The sequence below is a fragment of the Schistocerca americana genome, chromosome X, assembly GCF_021461395.2.
Source record: "Schistocerca americana isolate TAMUIC-IGC-003095 chromosome X, iqSchAmer2.1, whole genome shotgun sequence".
Lineage (NCBI taxonomy): Eukaryota > Metazoa > Arthropoda > Insecta > Orthoptera > Acrididae > Schistocerca > Schistocerca americana.
This window is the reverse complement of record NC_060130.1, coordinates 901,518,535-901,537,376: the sequence shown is the minus strand read 5'-3', so window position 1 is coordinate 901,537,376 and position 18,842 is coordinate 901,518,535. Positions and strand designations below refer to the sequence as shown.

At 37.3% G+C, this 18,842-nt stretch overlaps 1 protein-coding gene across 2 annotated transcripts in view; it reads left to right on the top strand.

Annotated features, from left to right (window-relative positions):
* Positions 1–18,842, top strand: part of LOC124555034 (cyclin-dependent kinase 17-like) — a 204,598-nt gene that overhangs the window by 169,296 nt on the left and 16,460 nt on the right. For both annotated transcript variants that reach the window (XM_047128796.1, XM_047128797.1), the window contains one exon: positions 16,535–16,766. In XM_047128796.1, the coding sequence (XP_046984752.1) occupies positions 16,535–16,766 (232 nt within the window). The remainder of the gene's footprint in view (positions 1–16,534; positions 16,767–18,842) is intronic.

The window sequence follows — 18,842 nt, the reverse complement described above, 5'->3', positions numbered from 1 at the left end:
TGTGGGAACAGGAGCACTCCCTTCAACACAGTATTCATGTCTGATTCAGTTGTACTTGGGTGTACTTGACAATGAGTGTGAAGAGAATGTGAAGAAAATGGTGAAATTAGTATAAAATCGTTATGAGTAAGGAAAAAGTTTCAATTTATTGACAGCTTTGTTGCGAACGTGTAGAAGATTCTTCACTGACTGACTGTAATGTTTTTTATTTTCAAATTGGTATAAAATAACATTATTTCCATAGGATCTCTGGAAAACAGAGCAGTAAATGTTTCCTTGTTGAAACCTGTGTAATTTGTATCTGAAACACTTTTAAAAACCTGAAGATTAGTTGCACAGATCTTTTTGAGCAACATGTTTGTTGTGCCTTTCTTGTAGCCCATCTGTGTGCACTATTGTGAATGTGTTCAAAGGTGCATTGTAGGTGCTTTCGTATCTGTGTGTGAAAATTGTGCTGAAATACTGGTACATAATTTGGTGTAGATTTGCAATTTAGTACTGATCAGTCCATGATTATGACAATGTATCCACAGTAGCTTATTGGCTCCTGGACAACGTCTGATACATCCTTGTTAAAATACATTATAACCAGAGATCTGTTCTATTACACTAAAAATTCTTTGTGTGGCTGTAATGTCAGCGCCATTCATAACAGTACCTATCGTGGACAAACTCCTTATGAAACACTCATTATCAAAGATATTTGGAAGTATCCTAAAGTTGGTGAATTATAATTGTGATTCAGTAAATAAATTTTGATGTGATGCTTCACAAAAATCATAATAAATACCCAACTCTTTGTTGTATATCCAAATATGTACCTTCCATTACTTTTCTGCATTCTTTTCTCTCTTACTGGGACACTTACAGTAGTACGAATCCAGCTTTGTGTACCATTATAGCAGATTAGTGCCATTTATACCGATAACAATTTCATGCTGATTTATTCATGGAATTTTCTAAACTGAAACATACATCTCAGGAATGTGAAATGCCTTTTCTCTCCATTCATCACTGCAGCTCTCTCCACAAATTCTTCACTCACTTTTTAAGATCTGCTTGTTTCTCTTCATTGTGAATATCCTCACATCCTAAACTGAACTGCTTCTACCTGTGAATCATTGGTTCCCTTATTGTTCCTCTAAATCTCACATATTTACAGTAAGTATTCACAGCTATCTTGTTTTGTGCATACATAAAGGTATTGCATGTACCTCACTAGCATTGGTTATTCTGATTCTCTTCTTGGCATAACTATCTGTCACGACGTGGGCACTGCTCTGGTATAAATACAAATAGTATTTTTTAGCTATGACAAGAACCTCTATGTGGCAGATATACAAAGGTGCAGCAGTGCCAGTGGTATCAGGATTCACCAATGAAATAACTGTCCAGGTGACATAGAGTGTCTTTGCTTGCATGGGATTCAGTATCCTCATATCCTGTACCCAAGTTTTTGCCAAGAATACTGTCATCCATATACCTATGCAGGTAGATGTATTATTTATACATGGAAATCAGTACTGTCATCCACATACCTATGCATGTAGATGTATTATTTATACATGGAAACTGGCATGTAAGACAGCATTGATAACTGGCAGTATGATTCTGCTTGAATCAATGTATTGTCTCCCACCATTCTGTCCATCTGATATTGAAGGATGAGGGCTACTTCACTCTTGTTCTTATTGATTTCTTGTTGTTATCGTAAATGTCTTACTTTCACTTTTCTGTGCTCTTTCTGTGTAAGCATTATTCTAAATCCATTATTAAAAACTTGAGCACTCTCTTTGCAGTAATTCATCACAGAGCAACGTAAGTACAGTGGCTAGGCTAATGGACTCACATTTGTGAGAATTGTGGCTCAGCCCCCCATATGCCCATCGAGATTTAAGTTTTCAGTGCTTTTATGAAATCAGTTTGGATAAATATCAGAATGATTCCTTTTAAAAAAAAGGCCATGGCCAATTTCCTTCCCTCATCCATGTCCTGTCTTTAATGATCTCACCATCAGTGGGACATTAGACCATGATCTTCCTTCCTTCTGGTACAAAATAAAGCAAGATGTTGATAATCTCTCAATGTTTTTTTCTGACCACAGTGGAAAGATACATAAAATTACCGTATATCCCCTCTTGCCATCACTCCTCTCCTCACCTCACCACAATTTCACAAATTTTACTCTTTAAAGATTTCATTTCAACATAACCCTCTACATAGATAACTCCAGCTTTTGTTGTATGCTGTTGATAGTTCTGACCTTGGAGGTTTCTCTTATGCACCAAGTGAAATAATGTAATGGAAAATCTCACTGCTGCAAGAATTTGAATTCAGATCCTAATCCTGGTTGGTTCATTGTGGTCTGTGTCTTTCATGGTTTCTGTAAATAAGCTCATGAGCTTATTTCCTGCTATGCCTGCTATTCTATATTTATTTGTTCCACAGAACTCTTTATGTGGAGATTGATACAGGAACGTTGAATGTCTGTTGGGAAGAATGATTTCCTCGTCGTACTTTGTTAGAGAAATTGCAGCTTTCCACCTTAGCCACAGACTCATGAGCCCTTCATTATTTTATCTTTCATGTTAGTTTTCCAGTTTGAACTGTTACAGCTGAACACATGTACTAAAATATGATCAGTTTTGTCTTATTTCAGTATAATGTTTGCTTCTCTTGTGATCTAATGGAGTTAATAATTCTATCTTCACAAAGTTCATTTAGACGTGTGTTTTTCCCAGGACATGTGTTGTTGAAAAGTAATACATATTCACTGTTTTGTGATTTAATCCCTCATTTTGAGATGCATAGTTATTTTATATTACACTCATGACATGCACAGATCTTAGGCATTGTATTCAGCAATGCACCATGTAGGTACTTAAAACAATGTTCAGTTGGAGCTTATTGCATGAGGTTGTCCACCATGTCAGCATATTCTTCAAACCTTTTTCATGTTTTCAGGCAACTTGTGTAGCTTGTTTTGAGAAAATAACAGATTTTGGCACTGCTGTTTTATTTTGTGTGATTACTTTTTTATATATTAACAAGTCATAATTTGAAAACATGTAGCTTGATGACTATTGCATGTGTTTTTCATGGCTGCCATCGAAGTTGCTTAAGGACCACCGCATAGTGAACTGATTTTTTTTTTTCTTTTTTAATTGTATCCTGACCAACTTGTCTACATTTTTCAGTTGAGAATGTGGCTCTTAAGACTACACCACTAGCTTCTATTCACCCTGTGTCCAGAGTGGCATTTCTGTGGTCACAGAAGACACAGTCGATTGTGCCTGTGAGGTAAAGAAAGGTACTGTGGCAGGCTTTTGACTCTGATGATGTTACACTCTTGCTAATATACTTCAAGTAGTCCATGGTGAAATGGATTGTGTCAAACTGATATGTGTTCAGCTGGCTGAATCTGGGATATAAAGTCTTTGTAGAGCTTCCTGAAATGTCCTGCCATTGTATTCACTTCACTGACATTGCATGTGTGGCCAGCTTGGGAGCCATCAAATTGTACATATTTATATCTGAAGCGCACATGAAATTTGCAGGAAGTAACATGGGAACGTTTAAAGATGGTGGTTCGGCACTAGCTTTTCCAATTGCACTGTGTGTCTTTGTTTGTGTGATCATTTCTTTATGGTGTTTTTGTCTACCTGTCTTATCAACCTTTTTTTCTATTCCTATCCTACCCCATAATCTCGGTTTCCCTTGCAGTTTTTGTTATATGTGACACAACTTATCAGCTTTAATGAGCACTTGGGGCTCTTTCCATCTGTTACTCCCCAGTCACTGCTACATGAAACATTAAGGGCAAATTATATACCTGGCTTTGTTGTTGGGAATTCCTACTTACAGGTGACAGTTTAATGCATGTGAACAAAAATGGCTACTTCAGATAATTTACTGAATGTAATGTAACTTCAAACAATTAATATATGAGTGTGTGCATGCGAGTTACAGTGGAAGGCTATGTTATGTAAAGAGTTACATGATGTGAGAAGAGCTAAGTGAAATAGAAATATCGTCTCATTTGGAAGTCCTTTTTTTTTTTACAAATTGGGAAAACAGAAAACAAAATAAATCTGAAAAGGAAGATAAACTTTAAAGAATTTCAGTGAGTTGGTTTCTAGATTAGATTAGATTGTAATAAATGGCTATTTGACTTTGAACTAACAGAAAGTTTTGACATTATGTTCAAAAGCCTAAAATCAGTAACATTCACCGTAAATCACTGTGCTCCTTCATATGGCTCATGTATCGTTCATTACCCATTATAATTAGTTTTTTTATCATGAGAAGTGTGCTTTTAGTTAATGGACCCCTATAGACATATTGTTATGTTGATCAGAAACAAGCCTTCACACATAAAGCAAGTATTTTCAGACTACTTGTTGTTGAACTTGAAATCTATGTTGTATTTTTTGAAAAGTCCTTAAGCACCTTTTGACTGTAAGAGATGTTGGTGATGCTTTTCTTACAGTAATTGGAATCACCCAACCAGACTGTTTTGACTTGTGAAGCATACCCAGAGTTTTACATAATTATTGTCGTCCTTTTCTGGAATGATAGATTTTGTGATGGACATTTAATTCAGTGAAAAAGAAAATCTTGCATGAAACTATATATGCTAAATACCTACAAGTATTCCGTATTAACTTCAAATCCTGTCTTAAAGTATGTTACAATGTTGCAGGATGTTATTTTTATGATTTATTTTCACAAACAAAAGTCCTTGGCTTTAACCTTTTAAAATTGTGCAGCTGTAAATGTGAACATTCGTTTGTACTCAGCCACCACTTACGTATAAACTCGTCTGTCACATAGCTTTTTTGGCTGGAGCTCATGTTCATCAAAAAATGGATGTGCCACCTGGACACCTTTCACCTTAATCAAATTTTGCTTCCGTAGAGTTTTTTCATGTTTCAAAAGTTAGTGTGACGTTTGTCCAAGTATATACAAATCCTTGTGAATATTGCTCTGAAATTACGCACCTCGAGCTCTACCCCATACAAAACTGAACTTTAAAATTAAAATACAGGTAAAAAGTAATTCCTAAAGTTAGTGTTAAAACTTGCCAATGGCTGTCATGATTCGTCACCAAAAATTTTCGTAGAAGGTGGGACTGTGGTGTTGGTTACAAGGAACAGGTGACTAATAAAATACTATCTAGAAACAAGTAGTCCTCTTGATGCTGGAACTCACATCCGTAAATAATGTTTTTATTGATGATTCATATCCAGTCAGCAGATTTCAACATAGGAACCATTGTTGTCTGCAGTAGTTATCTTTGTTGTAACTGCTAATACATAATGTAGTTTAATACAGAGAAATTGTAATAGGAACAATTATTGACCAGTAGTGAAACTAAGATCCTTACGTGAAGAATAGATTTAGGTACAGGTGGTTAAAATATTTTATGGTTAAACTGTTGAAATTCATTGCTAGTTTTAAATATTTCTTTTGCCACATCATCTACTGAAAACAAGAGGAAAACAATTTTGAAATATACCATTTCTGTGCTTTCAAATTTCTTAGAATCCAGGCTTGTAAGAAAAACAGTTCAGATGAGTATGTGAAATGTTGAAAGTAAGTGAAAATGACATAGACAGTTAAGTGCTTCAAAATTTGGATATTTATTTAAAGAAAAACAAAACAAAGTCAGAATTATTCCCAGGAATAAAATGTTAGTTCATTTAGTTTTAACTTTCATTCTGGCTTCTTTTATACAAAATCATGCACATTGGACATATGTCACGTGACTCACAGTTGCACAAGATTTTCCCACAGGTGCTTTTACATTGTCAAACCTGCCATTTTTATGGTTTATTCATAAAATTTATGGAAATTGCAGCATTTTACAGTTTTACAGATGGACAGTGTCTTTTACGACTTCGCAGAAAAAAAATTTGTAATTTAACATTCAATAATCACCCCACTTCTGAACAATCAGTTGTTTGCGTGGGTCGAAGGGAAGTCTACAATAGTCGATAACTCACTCTTTGATATGATTAGTACTTTTAACCGTGTGATGTTCATATCATCGTTGGAATTGAATTTAAAGCCAGGATAACAGTTCTTTCATTTGAATCTTACCTGTTGACAGGCTCTGCTCCACAAATTCTTTGTTCTGTTCCATTCACTTGTTGTGATTTAACCCATATTCTTTGACCATATGTGGCCTAATTACATTTGTTCCGTGTGTGTGTGTGTGTGTGTGTGTGTGTGTGTGTTTTCTTGTTAATAGTTTTTGTTCACAAGGTTGTCGATGTGTTCATTTAATGGTTTAGGACCTTTATGTGCTTTGACATGTTTCGATGAAGTGTTTGACTGCCTTGAGTGTTTACTCATAGCGTGTAGGCTTTCACGGCCGGCGTCTTCAGTAATTAAAACATCCGGGCTAAGAGGCCGTGGTCCAATAGTAGAAATACTTCTCCCTGACGTTTCGTTGCCCGCAGCTGGCAACAAAACGTCAGGGAGTAGTATTTCTACTATTGGACCACGGCCTCTTAGCCCGGAAGTTTTAATTACTGAAAACGCCGGCCGTGAGTCGTAGACTCACCTCAGATGATGTTGCCCGCAGCTGGCAACGAAACGTCAGGGAGAAGTATTTCTACTATTGGACCCGGAAGTTTTAATTACTTGAGTGTTTATGTTATAATTTTATGTGAAGTTCAGTGATCCAGGTTCCTTTTGATGTTTCAGTACATACCGAGGCATTTGTTCTCAGACATTTTCATACGCAGTATTCCTGTTGTAGGGTTCATGAATAAATCCAATAAGAGAGAGTACTTCCAGATTTAAAGAATCATATTCTGTTGATTTTCTGTGCATACTTTTGCACAGTATGTGGGTGTGATATTAGTATTGCACATGGTGGAAGAAACAATTTAAGTAATCATATGAAGTGTGATAAACACGTAAGTTATGTTAAATTGAAGGAAGATACAAGAAAATCAACACCTTTTTGCCAAGTCTGGAAACATTTACAGTGACTTAATTAGGGCCGAGTGTGTTTACTTCGTTTTTCGTGGAATGTAGTGTGCCCGTAATTGTGGCTGATCTTGCTGGTGCTTTATTTAAGAAGATGGTTCCCACATCAGAAGTTGCAAAGAAATACAGCTGTGGTCACACAAAAATCACATGCGTTATAAATAAAATGATCAGAATGGACCATTTTCTTTGACAACTGATGAAGCAACGACATGAATGCCAAGTTGTATCTATTGTTACATTCTATGATATTACGCAGGAAAAGTAGTGAGAAGTGTGCTGTCCATACCAGCGTTAGATGCGACTCAACAGGGCGAAACATAGGTAACCTGGTGTTGTCACAGTGGAATTCTCATAACATACCAATTGAAAACTGTGTGGCTTTCTGCTCCGACAATGCTCCTGTTGTGATAGGACACAAAAATTGGGTTTCAGCAGTTCTGACGGAAGTTCAACCAGTATTGGCATCATAGGTTGCATTTGCTACCTGGTTAATCTAGCAGCAGAAAAAAAGGCGCTGGAGGATTACCACTCAAAGTGGATGAGATATTTCATTTTTTGGAGAAGGGTGTCAAAAGAAAAGAATGCCTTCAGAAATTTCAGAACTTGCACAATAAAGAGGCAAAGAAAATTCTGAAGCATGTACGTACTAGGTGGTTATCTCTAGGCAGATGTTTGGATAGACTACTGGAACAGTGTGGTCCACTTCTTTCTTTCTTTCTTTCTTCAAGGATGAAGTAATATTATGTATCAAAAACATTTCCTTAAGCTTGACATCTTTCAGAATACCTAGAGCTGAACAAAGTGGATCCAAGGAGTACCAGAAGAAGAGAATTTTTGATACTGCTACTAAACATGACCCTAAAAGAATAGCATAGTTTTCCAAATGTGACAAACCCACCCTAAAAAGTAAGACTTCTGCTAAAACACCTGAGGAAAAATTGTTTGTGTCAAACTTCAATAAGGCCTTTTACACTTTCCTTCATATGACTATTCCTGTGTTTGACAAACTGAATGTTGTCCTTCACAATTCTTCCTCGCAAGTTGTGTGTGTGTGTGTGTGTGTGTGTGTGTGTGTGTGTGTGTGTGTGTTAGAACTTCTAATGGATTTGCTAAAGCAGTTGTTCACCAAGTTTATTAAGCCAAAAAGTGTCAAAAGCTCCTCAGTGCTTGAAGTTGAGTATAACTTGATTCAGAATCAAAGAAGTGATGAAGAGTTAGTTATTGGCATGCAGACTTCGAGCCTAGTGAATGATCTCCAGGATACAGATAATTCCCTTTTCCTTCCATCAGTGAGGAACTACTTTTGCACTGCCGGTGACTACATCATCAACAAGTTTCCATACAAGGATGATATGTTAAAAGCATGCCCAAGTTGCTAGGTTAGACAAAATTGAAGATGCACAGTTTTTTTCCATTTGTTTTTTCTTGGAAAAGTTTCCTATCATGTTATGCAAGGAAGGGGATGAAACTACAGATGAGGTGGTGAATGAGCTACAGAGACAGTTCAAAGTTCTTCCGGTAGATTACACTTTGGCAGCAAATCAAGATGCTGCAATTGATTCCAGCTGGGCACAAATATCAAGAATTTGTGGAGGCGATGGACGTCTTAAGTATAACTGAATTTCTAAAGTAATGCTCTTTTTCTCACCATACCCAATATCAATGCAGAATGTGAATGTGTTTTCAGCCTTATGAAGAAAAATAGAACAGAGATCAGATAAACCATGTCCAGTGAATCTCTGGAATCTATTTCTGTTTTGAAGACCTGGAGTTCTGGTCCCTGTTATGACAAAACATTTTCGCAATACTTTTTGGAGGAAACTAAAACACCCACAACTATGATGAACTAGTGTGTGATTTGCAGTGTGTATTTCATTATTTCTTGCTTGTGTTACATCAAACAATTTTTATCGTGTAAAGCCTTTTTCAGTTCTCGTATATCTGCTTAATTTATCAAGGAAGTCTTGGTATGTATGCTCCTAACCAATATCGCCACACCTGCTGCTTTTTAACATGGATTTCTTCTTGATTGTTATGTTCATCTACAGATCATTGGCGTATGATGCAAATAGATGTGGTTTCATTGAAGTATCCTCTTTAGAGCATGAATTATTGTCCAGAATGAGATTTTCACTCTGCAGCAGAGTAACAGAACTTCTGTGAAGTTTGGAAGGTAGGAGACGAGGTACTGGCAGAATTGAAGCTGTGAGGACGGGTCGTGAGTCGTGCTTGGGTAGCTCAGATGGTAGAGGACTTGCCCACGAAAGGCAAAGGTCCCGAGTTCAAGTCTCGGTCTGGCACACAGTTTTAATCTGCCAGGAAGTTTAATTCATTATTGTGTTTTGTAGCCCAGATGTATTATTATTTTTGTCAAGCTGGGGGTATGTCGAAAATCGTTATGTCTTTTTGTCGTGCGTGAGTTTCACTGGTAGCTCTTCTGAAAAGTTGGCAGGTATGGGCGTGTTTCAGTAAAGTAAAACATACACAAATTATTTACATCCTCCATACACTTTCTCATTCTTTCTAAACTACTTACACAGCAAAACATAATTAAATGAGAATGTTGATAATATTAATTTTAGCAAACCATTGTAACCAAAAAGAAAGAAGAGTCTACATAAGCAATTTCTGTGAAGTGATAATATAATTCTAGTTTCAGATGTTTGTAGTACAAGAAAAGTTATTATGGTTTTTAGGTAAAATTTATATCTCCGAAAGTATTGTACATAATGGTCTGAGATTTTAACTGCACAGTTGTAGTAGTGACACAAGACAAGACTGTATATGAAGCAAGAAATAAATCGGAGAAAAATTAACACTATTTTCTTCAGCTTCATAGGGAGTGTGAATATGTGTTTCGATCATATGCCAGGCTGGTTCATTGATCAAACGCAGAGTGTTTGCTGCACGTATGCTTGAGAGGGGGGGGGGGAGGGGGGGGGGGGAAGGAAGGCCTCACACCTGGCTACAGGACAAGACACTAGGATTGTGTTATTCACTGCAACGAACGATAACGAATAATCTACTACATCACAAACTATTGCAACAACTGAAAAGATGACCTGGTGCATTGTGCTGAATATCAGTTGCTTCACCTTTCTAATTTTTATTGGTTGTTTGTTAGAAAACATGCCCTGCGTGTTGTGTAAAGCTTTTATTTGAAATATTGCGCAATGTTCCAGTTATATCCTGAAAACATTTTACTAAACCAGATTCACTTGGCCACTATCCAAAACATTTCCTCTTATCTGATGTGTCTGACTTCAATGAAATGTCAAGATCCCATTTCATCGTTACTCCTGATTTAACTTGTTTGAAGTTCAACAACTAAATATTTTCATGTAAGTTGCTTTGAAAGTTTCATGAAGTGATGAAATGGTTAGATTAATGAAAATTCACTTTAACATCTTCCAGCCTACTCTTCAAATTTTGTGAATAGTTGCGTGTTATCATAAACATTGCTAAAGGCTTGTTGGGAAGGTTGTTCACAAACACTTATGGGTAGACACAGACCATTTTGGAGGCCCAGTGTGATGTCAACACACGACTTTTTTTTTTGTATTTTTGGTTAGAGAGGAAAAGATTCACATGGCTGGGAAGAAGGAGAGGGGATTAGATACATTGTAAGATAGCTGCAGAACTGTTTGGTTTTGAAACTCCTCAAATCCACTTTGGAACTATAAAAACAGCAATCATATGTGAATGCTCCCATTATTTCAGTTCCATGACTGTCACTGAATACTGTGTGATGCTCAATGGCAAAGTACTTTCCACAGCTTCCCAGTAATTTGTACGTTGAAACCCAAAAACATTATCGCAAATTTGTTTTATTCACTTCAGTAACTGGTTTCGATTGTTATGATCATCATCAGTATGATCTAAATAAGAATGTGCATATCTATGAGGATGAGCATTGTAATAAGTTACAGCAATGCAAGTAGTAGTGTTGATTCACATGATCTGAGACGCATGTAACAAATAACATACCTGTCTCCTTAAACTTAGGAAAATAAGCAAATAAAATGTATAGCCATGATTAGCATCATTGCATAATATAAAAACATAGTGAAACTGTGAAGACGACTCATAGTCCATGATTTAGGGCCACTGTGAGCACACTGTGCTGACAGCTGCCGTACAAACAACTGAGGGGGCTTGGTTGCTAAGTGTCACTGCCTGTAAGCACAGTTTCCATTGGTATGTTACAAAGCCACAAATAGGATGTTTAAAATCGTACATAAGCAAAAATTTCATTTAAAATTGTCATATCTTTTTTTATTGATATGGCTACTCGTCAACTTATGATTTTTTAAAAATTTTACACTTTCATTGGCTAGCTGTCGAGCCACAGCAGACTCATCAGCAGTTCGTGGGTATTCTTGGACATTACATACTTAATGCAAGATGCAGCTAATTGCTAGAATCTTTGTGCTGCTGAAAATAGCTACTTACATGATGTAATTCTCAGGGAATTAGATTAGGAAATGAGACACTTAAAGTAGTAGATGAGTTTTGTTATTTGGACAGCAAAATAACTGATAATGGTCGAAATGGTGAGGATATAAAATGTAGACTGGCAAGGGCAAAAAAAAGTGTCTGAAGAAGACAAATTTGTTAACATTGAGTTTAGATTTAAGTGTCAGGAAGTCTTTCCTGCAAGTATTTGTATGGAGTGTAGTCATGTATGGAAGTGAAACATGAACAATAAACAGTTTAGACAAGAAGAGAGAAGAAGGGATCAGTTGGTAGTACACATTCTGAGAGATAAAGGATAGCCAATTTAGTACTAGAGGGAAGGGTGAGGTTCAAAAATCGTAGAGGGAGACCGACAGATGAATGCAGTAAGCAGATCCAAAGGATGTAGGTTGCAGTAGTAACTTGGAGATGAAGAGGTTTGCACAGGATAGAGTAGCATGACTAGCTGTCTCAAATCAGTCTCCTGACTGAAAAAGAAGAAGAAGATGATGACGATGACGACAACAACAACATGTTATGTAATTCCTGAAATTGTGTGTATGGCACTTCACATCGATCCATCACATGCCAGTGCAGAAAATGCAGCACTTTATACACTTTTAACAAGTTGGGTAGAAACATCTGATTGAGTGCTAAGAATAACAAGTTATGAGATACAAAAACTTGGTAAATCAAATAGTTTGATGTATAGAAGTCCATTGTTGAAAGATATTATTTACCTCTCATGTATTCAAAGGTGAAGATATGTGATGATATGACCTTAAATGTACATGTCTAGAGAATATATAAAGTTCATTCAACTATTATTATTATATTTAGAATAAACAGATAAAATGTGTGAGTTATAACTGTGCAATCATGGGCAGCAAGTTCTAGTCCATTTCAGGCAAGTCTCTTCACAGGTGTCTGAGCAATCATTTGTCTGTCTTGCTCTTTCACAAACACACAGTTCTTCAATGAACTGTATAAATGCATTTGGTGCCCCCATTTAAAGATTATAACAGCTTATATATCTTCATGTTTGCACACATGAGATGATATTGGCATAGCTATTCATAATATCTTTTGACAACGTGTTGCTACATCTCCAAGAATTTGATGTAGCAAATTATCATATCTCATAATTTGTCATTCTCAGTACTTGGTCGAATGTTTGTATCGGAGTTGTTAAACCAAGTGTATCTGAGTGCTGTGTTTTCATGCTGGCCTGTAATAAATTGCTGTGAAATGCCATTAGTTACAACTTTAGGAATTACGTAACTTGTAAGTAACAAAATTACACAGTTGTTTATTTATCTGCATAAGATTGCTGAATATATATAATTCCAACTATTTTCACTAGTGCTGCAGTCTCAGCAAGTAACTAGACCTGGTACAAAGTATAAAATGCCTGTGAATACCTACAACTTGAGGATGAACCTACTGTGAGTCAAAATCTGGCTAATTGCAAAATTTTTTTGTTAAACAGTTATGAAGCAACTAGTCACAGTATCAATACAAAGCATATATTTTAATTACAGATGCAGGTTGTGCATCTCTAATGGTTTAAAATTGTTCCATATTTTGAGTCCTTTAAATAATTTTAAAAGTGTGGTCTTCTTAAAAAGCAAACTCCTAGCAAAGGGTAGCTGTTCAGGTAGCGAGCTCTGATCTTGACAGTCGTTCATGGAAAACTGCTTCTGATCTCCAACTGTGCCGTGTTCTTTTGTCTTTCAGCTACAGGTTTCTCAATTTTTCATTTAACATTTTGCCATGTAATTTTCCTGCAATGATAAGTTGTATTAACTGATGTCCCATATCCCTCATTTGTCCAAAGTATTGTATCTTTCTTTGTTTTATAATACATAGCTGTTCTTTTTTGCATTTTCATCCAATGAAGGACCTCGACATTTGATATTTTCAATATCCATGGAATACACAAAATATTATGATAAAAATACATTTCAAAGCCTTAGTATGTTTTTCAGTACCTCAGTTAAAAGTCCATCTTATACTACTTTCTTAAAAAGCCTAAAAACTAAATATCAAATAGTGAGAATATTATGAAAAGGCTAGATTGTTACTTATCATACAGTGGAGGTGTTGAGTCACTGACAGGTGCAACAAAAGTGATTCAGCATCTCCATTATATGGTGAGTAGCAATCTAGCCTTTTCATAATATTGTCATTGTTCCATCCTGGAGTTTACATTGTTAAATATCAAATAGTTACAGAGTTAGCACTTCACATGTAACCATACAAAAGAGGAGGCTGTGCAGTACCATCTAAATACCAAATAATCTTAAAAGACATTTGTCATTAGACTGCTGCAGGGGATCAGTGGGCATCTCCTATATCTCAACTACAGATGATATCAGCCTGAAAAATGAACAGAAGGCCAAGAAAAACACTGAAGCCAGTTGTTTTAATAGTTGGCTGCGTCTCCACAATGCTTTAAAAAAATCTCTTCATGGCTCCTCATCAATGTTCATTGTGTTACCTCGTGAACTTTTTAAACAGGTCTTTGTTTAAAATTTTCCAGAGTGCTTCTAAAATTAAATGCAGCCATTGTTTGTTCTGTGAGTGAACCCCCCCCCCCCCCCCCCCCCCCCCCCAAGTTAGCTGAGAGCACTAATGCACTGCTTCCTGGACTCGGGTGGGCACGGCTGTCCCCGGATCGAACCTGCCCGGCAGATTAACTTCGAGGGCCGGTGTGCCGGCCAGCCTGAATGTGGTTTTTAGGAGGTTTTCCACATCCCACTAGGTGATTACAGGGCTGGTCCCCATGTACCACCTCAAACTTACATGCCTCGTAGACATTTGCAACTGGTTCTCACTATTTCATGATTTACACTAGACGCAAACAGCTGGGGTGCACTGATTCCGTCCCAGAGGGTACAGGGTGGTAGCAGGAAGGGCATCCAGCCACCCCTTCAAAGTAACCAAATCCAAATCCGATTATAACTACACCGACCCTGTGAGAACTGTAGGACAAAGGCGCAAGTGAAAGAAGAAGAAGAAGAAGAAGTTTGTTCTGTGAGTGAATGCATTATCTCAGATCTTCATCCTATCAGTATACTGTGTCGCTACAAGTGCGAGGAGAAAATTTGTCAGCCTGTCACAGAGATGATTTTGATATCTGGTTAAATTTTGTTTTTGTTATGTTGGTATGTTCTGTGCAGTAAAACAGCAGAGAGGCTACTTCATCTGTAATGCAATTAGGTTTATATTGCTTTTTTGAGTAGCTTTCATGGTTCATTCAAACGAATGAGCTGCAATATGATGTAGTCATAAAATTCTGTAACGTCAATTCAGTTATTTCACAATTGGGGAAAGTTTATGTGAAATGTGGTCCTTGATTTTGAATGGTTAAGAAATAACAGCTGAATTTATACTTGGCTCTTGTTCCCTTGAACAGGATCAGTGTGAAGAATGTTCCAAAACTGCAAACATAGGTGAAAATTTTGAGAAAGTGCACAATATACATTATGGTATTAAACAAACGTCGCCGCACGCGATTAGCCGAGCGGTCTTAGGCACTGCAGTCATGGACTGTGCGGCTGGCCCCGGCGGAGGTTCGAATCCTCCTTCGGACATGGGTGTGTGTGTTTGTGCTTAGGATAATTTAGGTTAAGCAGTGTACAAGCTTAGGGACTGATGACCTTAGCAGTTAAGTCCCATAGGATTTCACACGCATTTGAACACGCGCATTAAACAAACAATCATTGATTAAAGGAGTTTGAAACAGCTAATACCATAAGAATATCAGAAGAGAGGTTGCTGTATATTTCATGCAAGGAATTAACCATGAAAAAAACTATGTTGAAGATGGGCTTTGCAGTTGTTAAATGCTGACCGAAAGCTAATAGGCAAATGACTTTCTGAGTGATGTTTGGTCAGTTTGGAGGAAAATCAACCTGATTTTGAGTGGGTGTTTGTTGTTACTGTGAATGAGACACAGTTCCACCAATCTATGCCAGAAGTGACCAGCATTCAAAGCAGTGGATGAAAGCCCTTATAAGTGGTAAAATACTGGGGAATACTGCAAAAGTCTTTTGAATCAACATGATGATGAAAAATATAAGAGAAGCAGCCTGGGTTACCAAAGAAAGAAATCGTCTTTCATCAGGACTATTAGTGAGAAAACTGAGGGATGTGCTGTACAGATTGATGGGACAGCGAACACTGGCAGCCATGGATGGATATTGTGCAGTCATTTTGTTTGCCACTTGGCTGCTTTGAACTTGCACCTGAATTTACTGAAAAGGATCTACACAAGATTGCATTGTGGATAAATGAAAAATTGTTGTGCTGTGTAGTTGCATAATTGTCAAGCGGTGTGGTACAGCCTAATGTGTTCTTTATTGAGGTTTGGGGATGCTTACAGTCAAGGGCACTAGAATGTAGTCAATTTTCATGTTGTCCCTGTTCTGTGCTTTATACTTTGCACTTCCCAAGGAATTGTTGGTATAATACTAGAGGGCAGTTTTTATGTAAACATAATATGTGGTCCTACTTGAAATGACATGGAATATATAAAATTTTATAATAAAGTTAAAGACACTGAATTTGTATTCAGCTTTAAGAAAATGTTCCAAATGTTCAAAATGGTGGTTCCAGTTTGATACTACACATGCAATGTCAATGCAGATTTTGATTTTATCTTTCAAGCTTTCTCTTTGTGATAAATAACACATTGTTTTGTGAGAAATGTGTTGCAGCTCTTAAATGTTGTAAGAAAAACTTTTTCATGTATTAATCAAAGTTACAATCAATTTTGTTGCTGCCTAATTTTGGCCATAACCCATTTTTGCAAGAGATGTAATCTGTATTTAAACGTATATGTATTTTGTGTGAATAACTGTATGTATGTAGATCACCCTTCAGGTGGAGGTAAGATCTCATTTATGCACCATAGTATTATTTGATCCATTTAACATGTGTAGTCTATATTGTGCATGACGGTGGATATGTTCTGATTAGATTTTACTTTGTTTTATGCTGGATTACTTCACATAAGACAGTATCATAATTTGACATAATAGTTAGTACATACAGTTCTGTATCATTATTTCAGGGGTGTTGGGTGCATCTTTTATGAGATGGCAAGTGGCAGACCACTTTTTCCAGGATCTACAGTTGATGAGGAGCTAAGACTTATTTTTCGGGTGCTGGGTTCACCCCCAGAGGATGCCTGGGGTGGTGCTGCTGCATCATATGCACATCCTTACAATCCTCCTACACCACTGAATTCTTGGGCTCCTCGTTTAGATGCAGATGCCACTGATTTACTCACAAAGTTCCTCAATGTAAGTATATTTGACTTGCTATGGAATCTAATATGCAGCTTCATCTTCAGATTTTTGATTTAGAGCAACATAAGGACAAGAAAAACTTAGGCAAAAACATTATATTGAAATGAATGTGAAGCTTACATTCCCGTTTCCACATTGTGTAATTCAATTCAGACACAGATGTATAGTGATCCAAACTAAGCTTTCCAGTTCAAATCAGACTCCTGAAAACTGTTGTTGGCTTGTTTCATGTTTAAGGGTTTTAATAGGGCAAAGTGTAACTGCACTGTATGAAACTAAGAGGAACTTCGCATTATGAAATGAAATGCGATGTCAGCATTGATCATATCATCTCCAAGTCAAGCCTGTGGGACAGGCAACATGTAGTTCACTGCAAATGGTAGGGTACAGATTGACTAAATACACTGATAATATAACTTCCTGGCAGATTAAAACTGTGTGCCAGACCGAGACGTTAACTGAGGTCCTTTACCTTTCATGGACAAGTGTTCTACCGACTGAGCTGTCCAAACATGACTCACAACCCACCCACACAGTTTTAGTTCCACCAGTACCTCATATCCTACCTTCCAAACGTCACAGAACCTCACTTGGTAGAGCACTTGCCCATTAAAGGCAAAGGTCCTGAGTTTGAGTTTTGTTTCAGCAAACAGGTTTAATCTGCCAGGAAGTTTCATATCAGCGCATACCCCCCTGCAGAGTGAAAATTTCATTCTGGACACTGATGTGTCATTCCTGAATGGTGGGACTCATTCTAATGAAAAGGTTTCACATGAATATCTCAATCAGTGCTCTACGTTGCATAACTGTGGTGTTAGAAGTGACAGGCTTCAACAGAATCAGACTCCTTTGGTATCTTCATAATGGAGAACAATACAGAAAGGAGCTGGACATTCCATAGCAACTAGCTGCAAACTAGAAGCTGAAACCGGTAGCACCAACTAGGTGACTCCCAAATGTGCTTTGTAAGCTGCAGCTGCAGCTAGAGATGTAGTGAAAGGTGCTGCTGGTTTTATATGAAGAATGGAACTTAGCACCACATTTGATTTGTACTCGCCATACCACTTTTTTTTTGTCTAATGGAGTCTGTATAAGCAGGCTTCATCTATTAAGAAATCCATTTCAGTCACTGTGTCTTGATACAGGGAAGACAGCTGAAATTATTTCATCAACATACACAACCTGTTTGATGTCTAGAGTGAATGGAGTGTTTTGCTACAATCACTTCAAATCATTAGCATGAACAACAGTAGTAACCAAAATGAGAAACATTTTGTGGATAACTGGCTGGGAGCCTCTGGTTTGGCTTTTTGATAACTGTTACTCTCTCTCTCTCTCTCTCTCTCTCTCTCCCCCCCCCCCTCCCTCCCTCCCCTCTCCCCCCCCCTCCCTCCCTCCCGTCTCCCCCCCCTCCCTCCCTCCCCCTTTCCCTCCCCCCTATCATTAAATTCTCTATACCCTTTCTGTTTGAAACTAGAAATTAAAACAATAATGTGTAATAAAGAAGAAATGAGAATCTTTCTGTGCTTAAAAAACAAATTGGTAGTAAATAATGTATGTATATATCAGTTCAAAGTACACTATTGTGCTCCAGGGGCACAGCTAGCACTGTGACAGTGCAGCACCCAATGTGTAACCAACATATCTCGCATACCACAGCCAAAGGATTAATGATACGGTAAAAAAGTAAGTGATTCTTTATCTCTCACTGTAGTGATCTGTTGAAACTTGTAGTATTAGACTCCCAGAATTAGTGGATGTTGCACAATATGTGCCGAGACTCAGAAAAGTGTGTAAAACCAATCATCTAACTTCAAGCCACCACATTCGTTTCTTACATCACAAAAATACTCCGGTGCTGTGGACAAGAATACACAGCATACTGGTCATTACCCTCCGTTAAAATCGTGCTCTGCAGTCATAACTTTTCTGCTTTCACAAGTGAATCACATACTGAAAGGTCTACAGGGAATGATGAATGTGCCTATCTGTGAAAAGTAACTTGGGAAAAAATTGATTGTTGGACTGTTATCAGAGGATAAGAGATGCTATGATGGCAATGGAAATCAT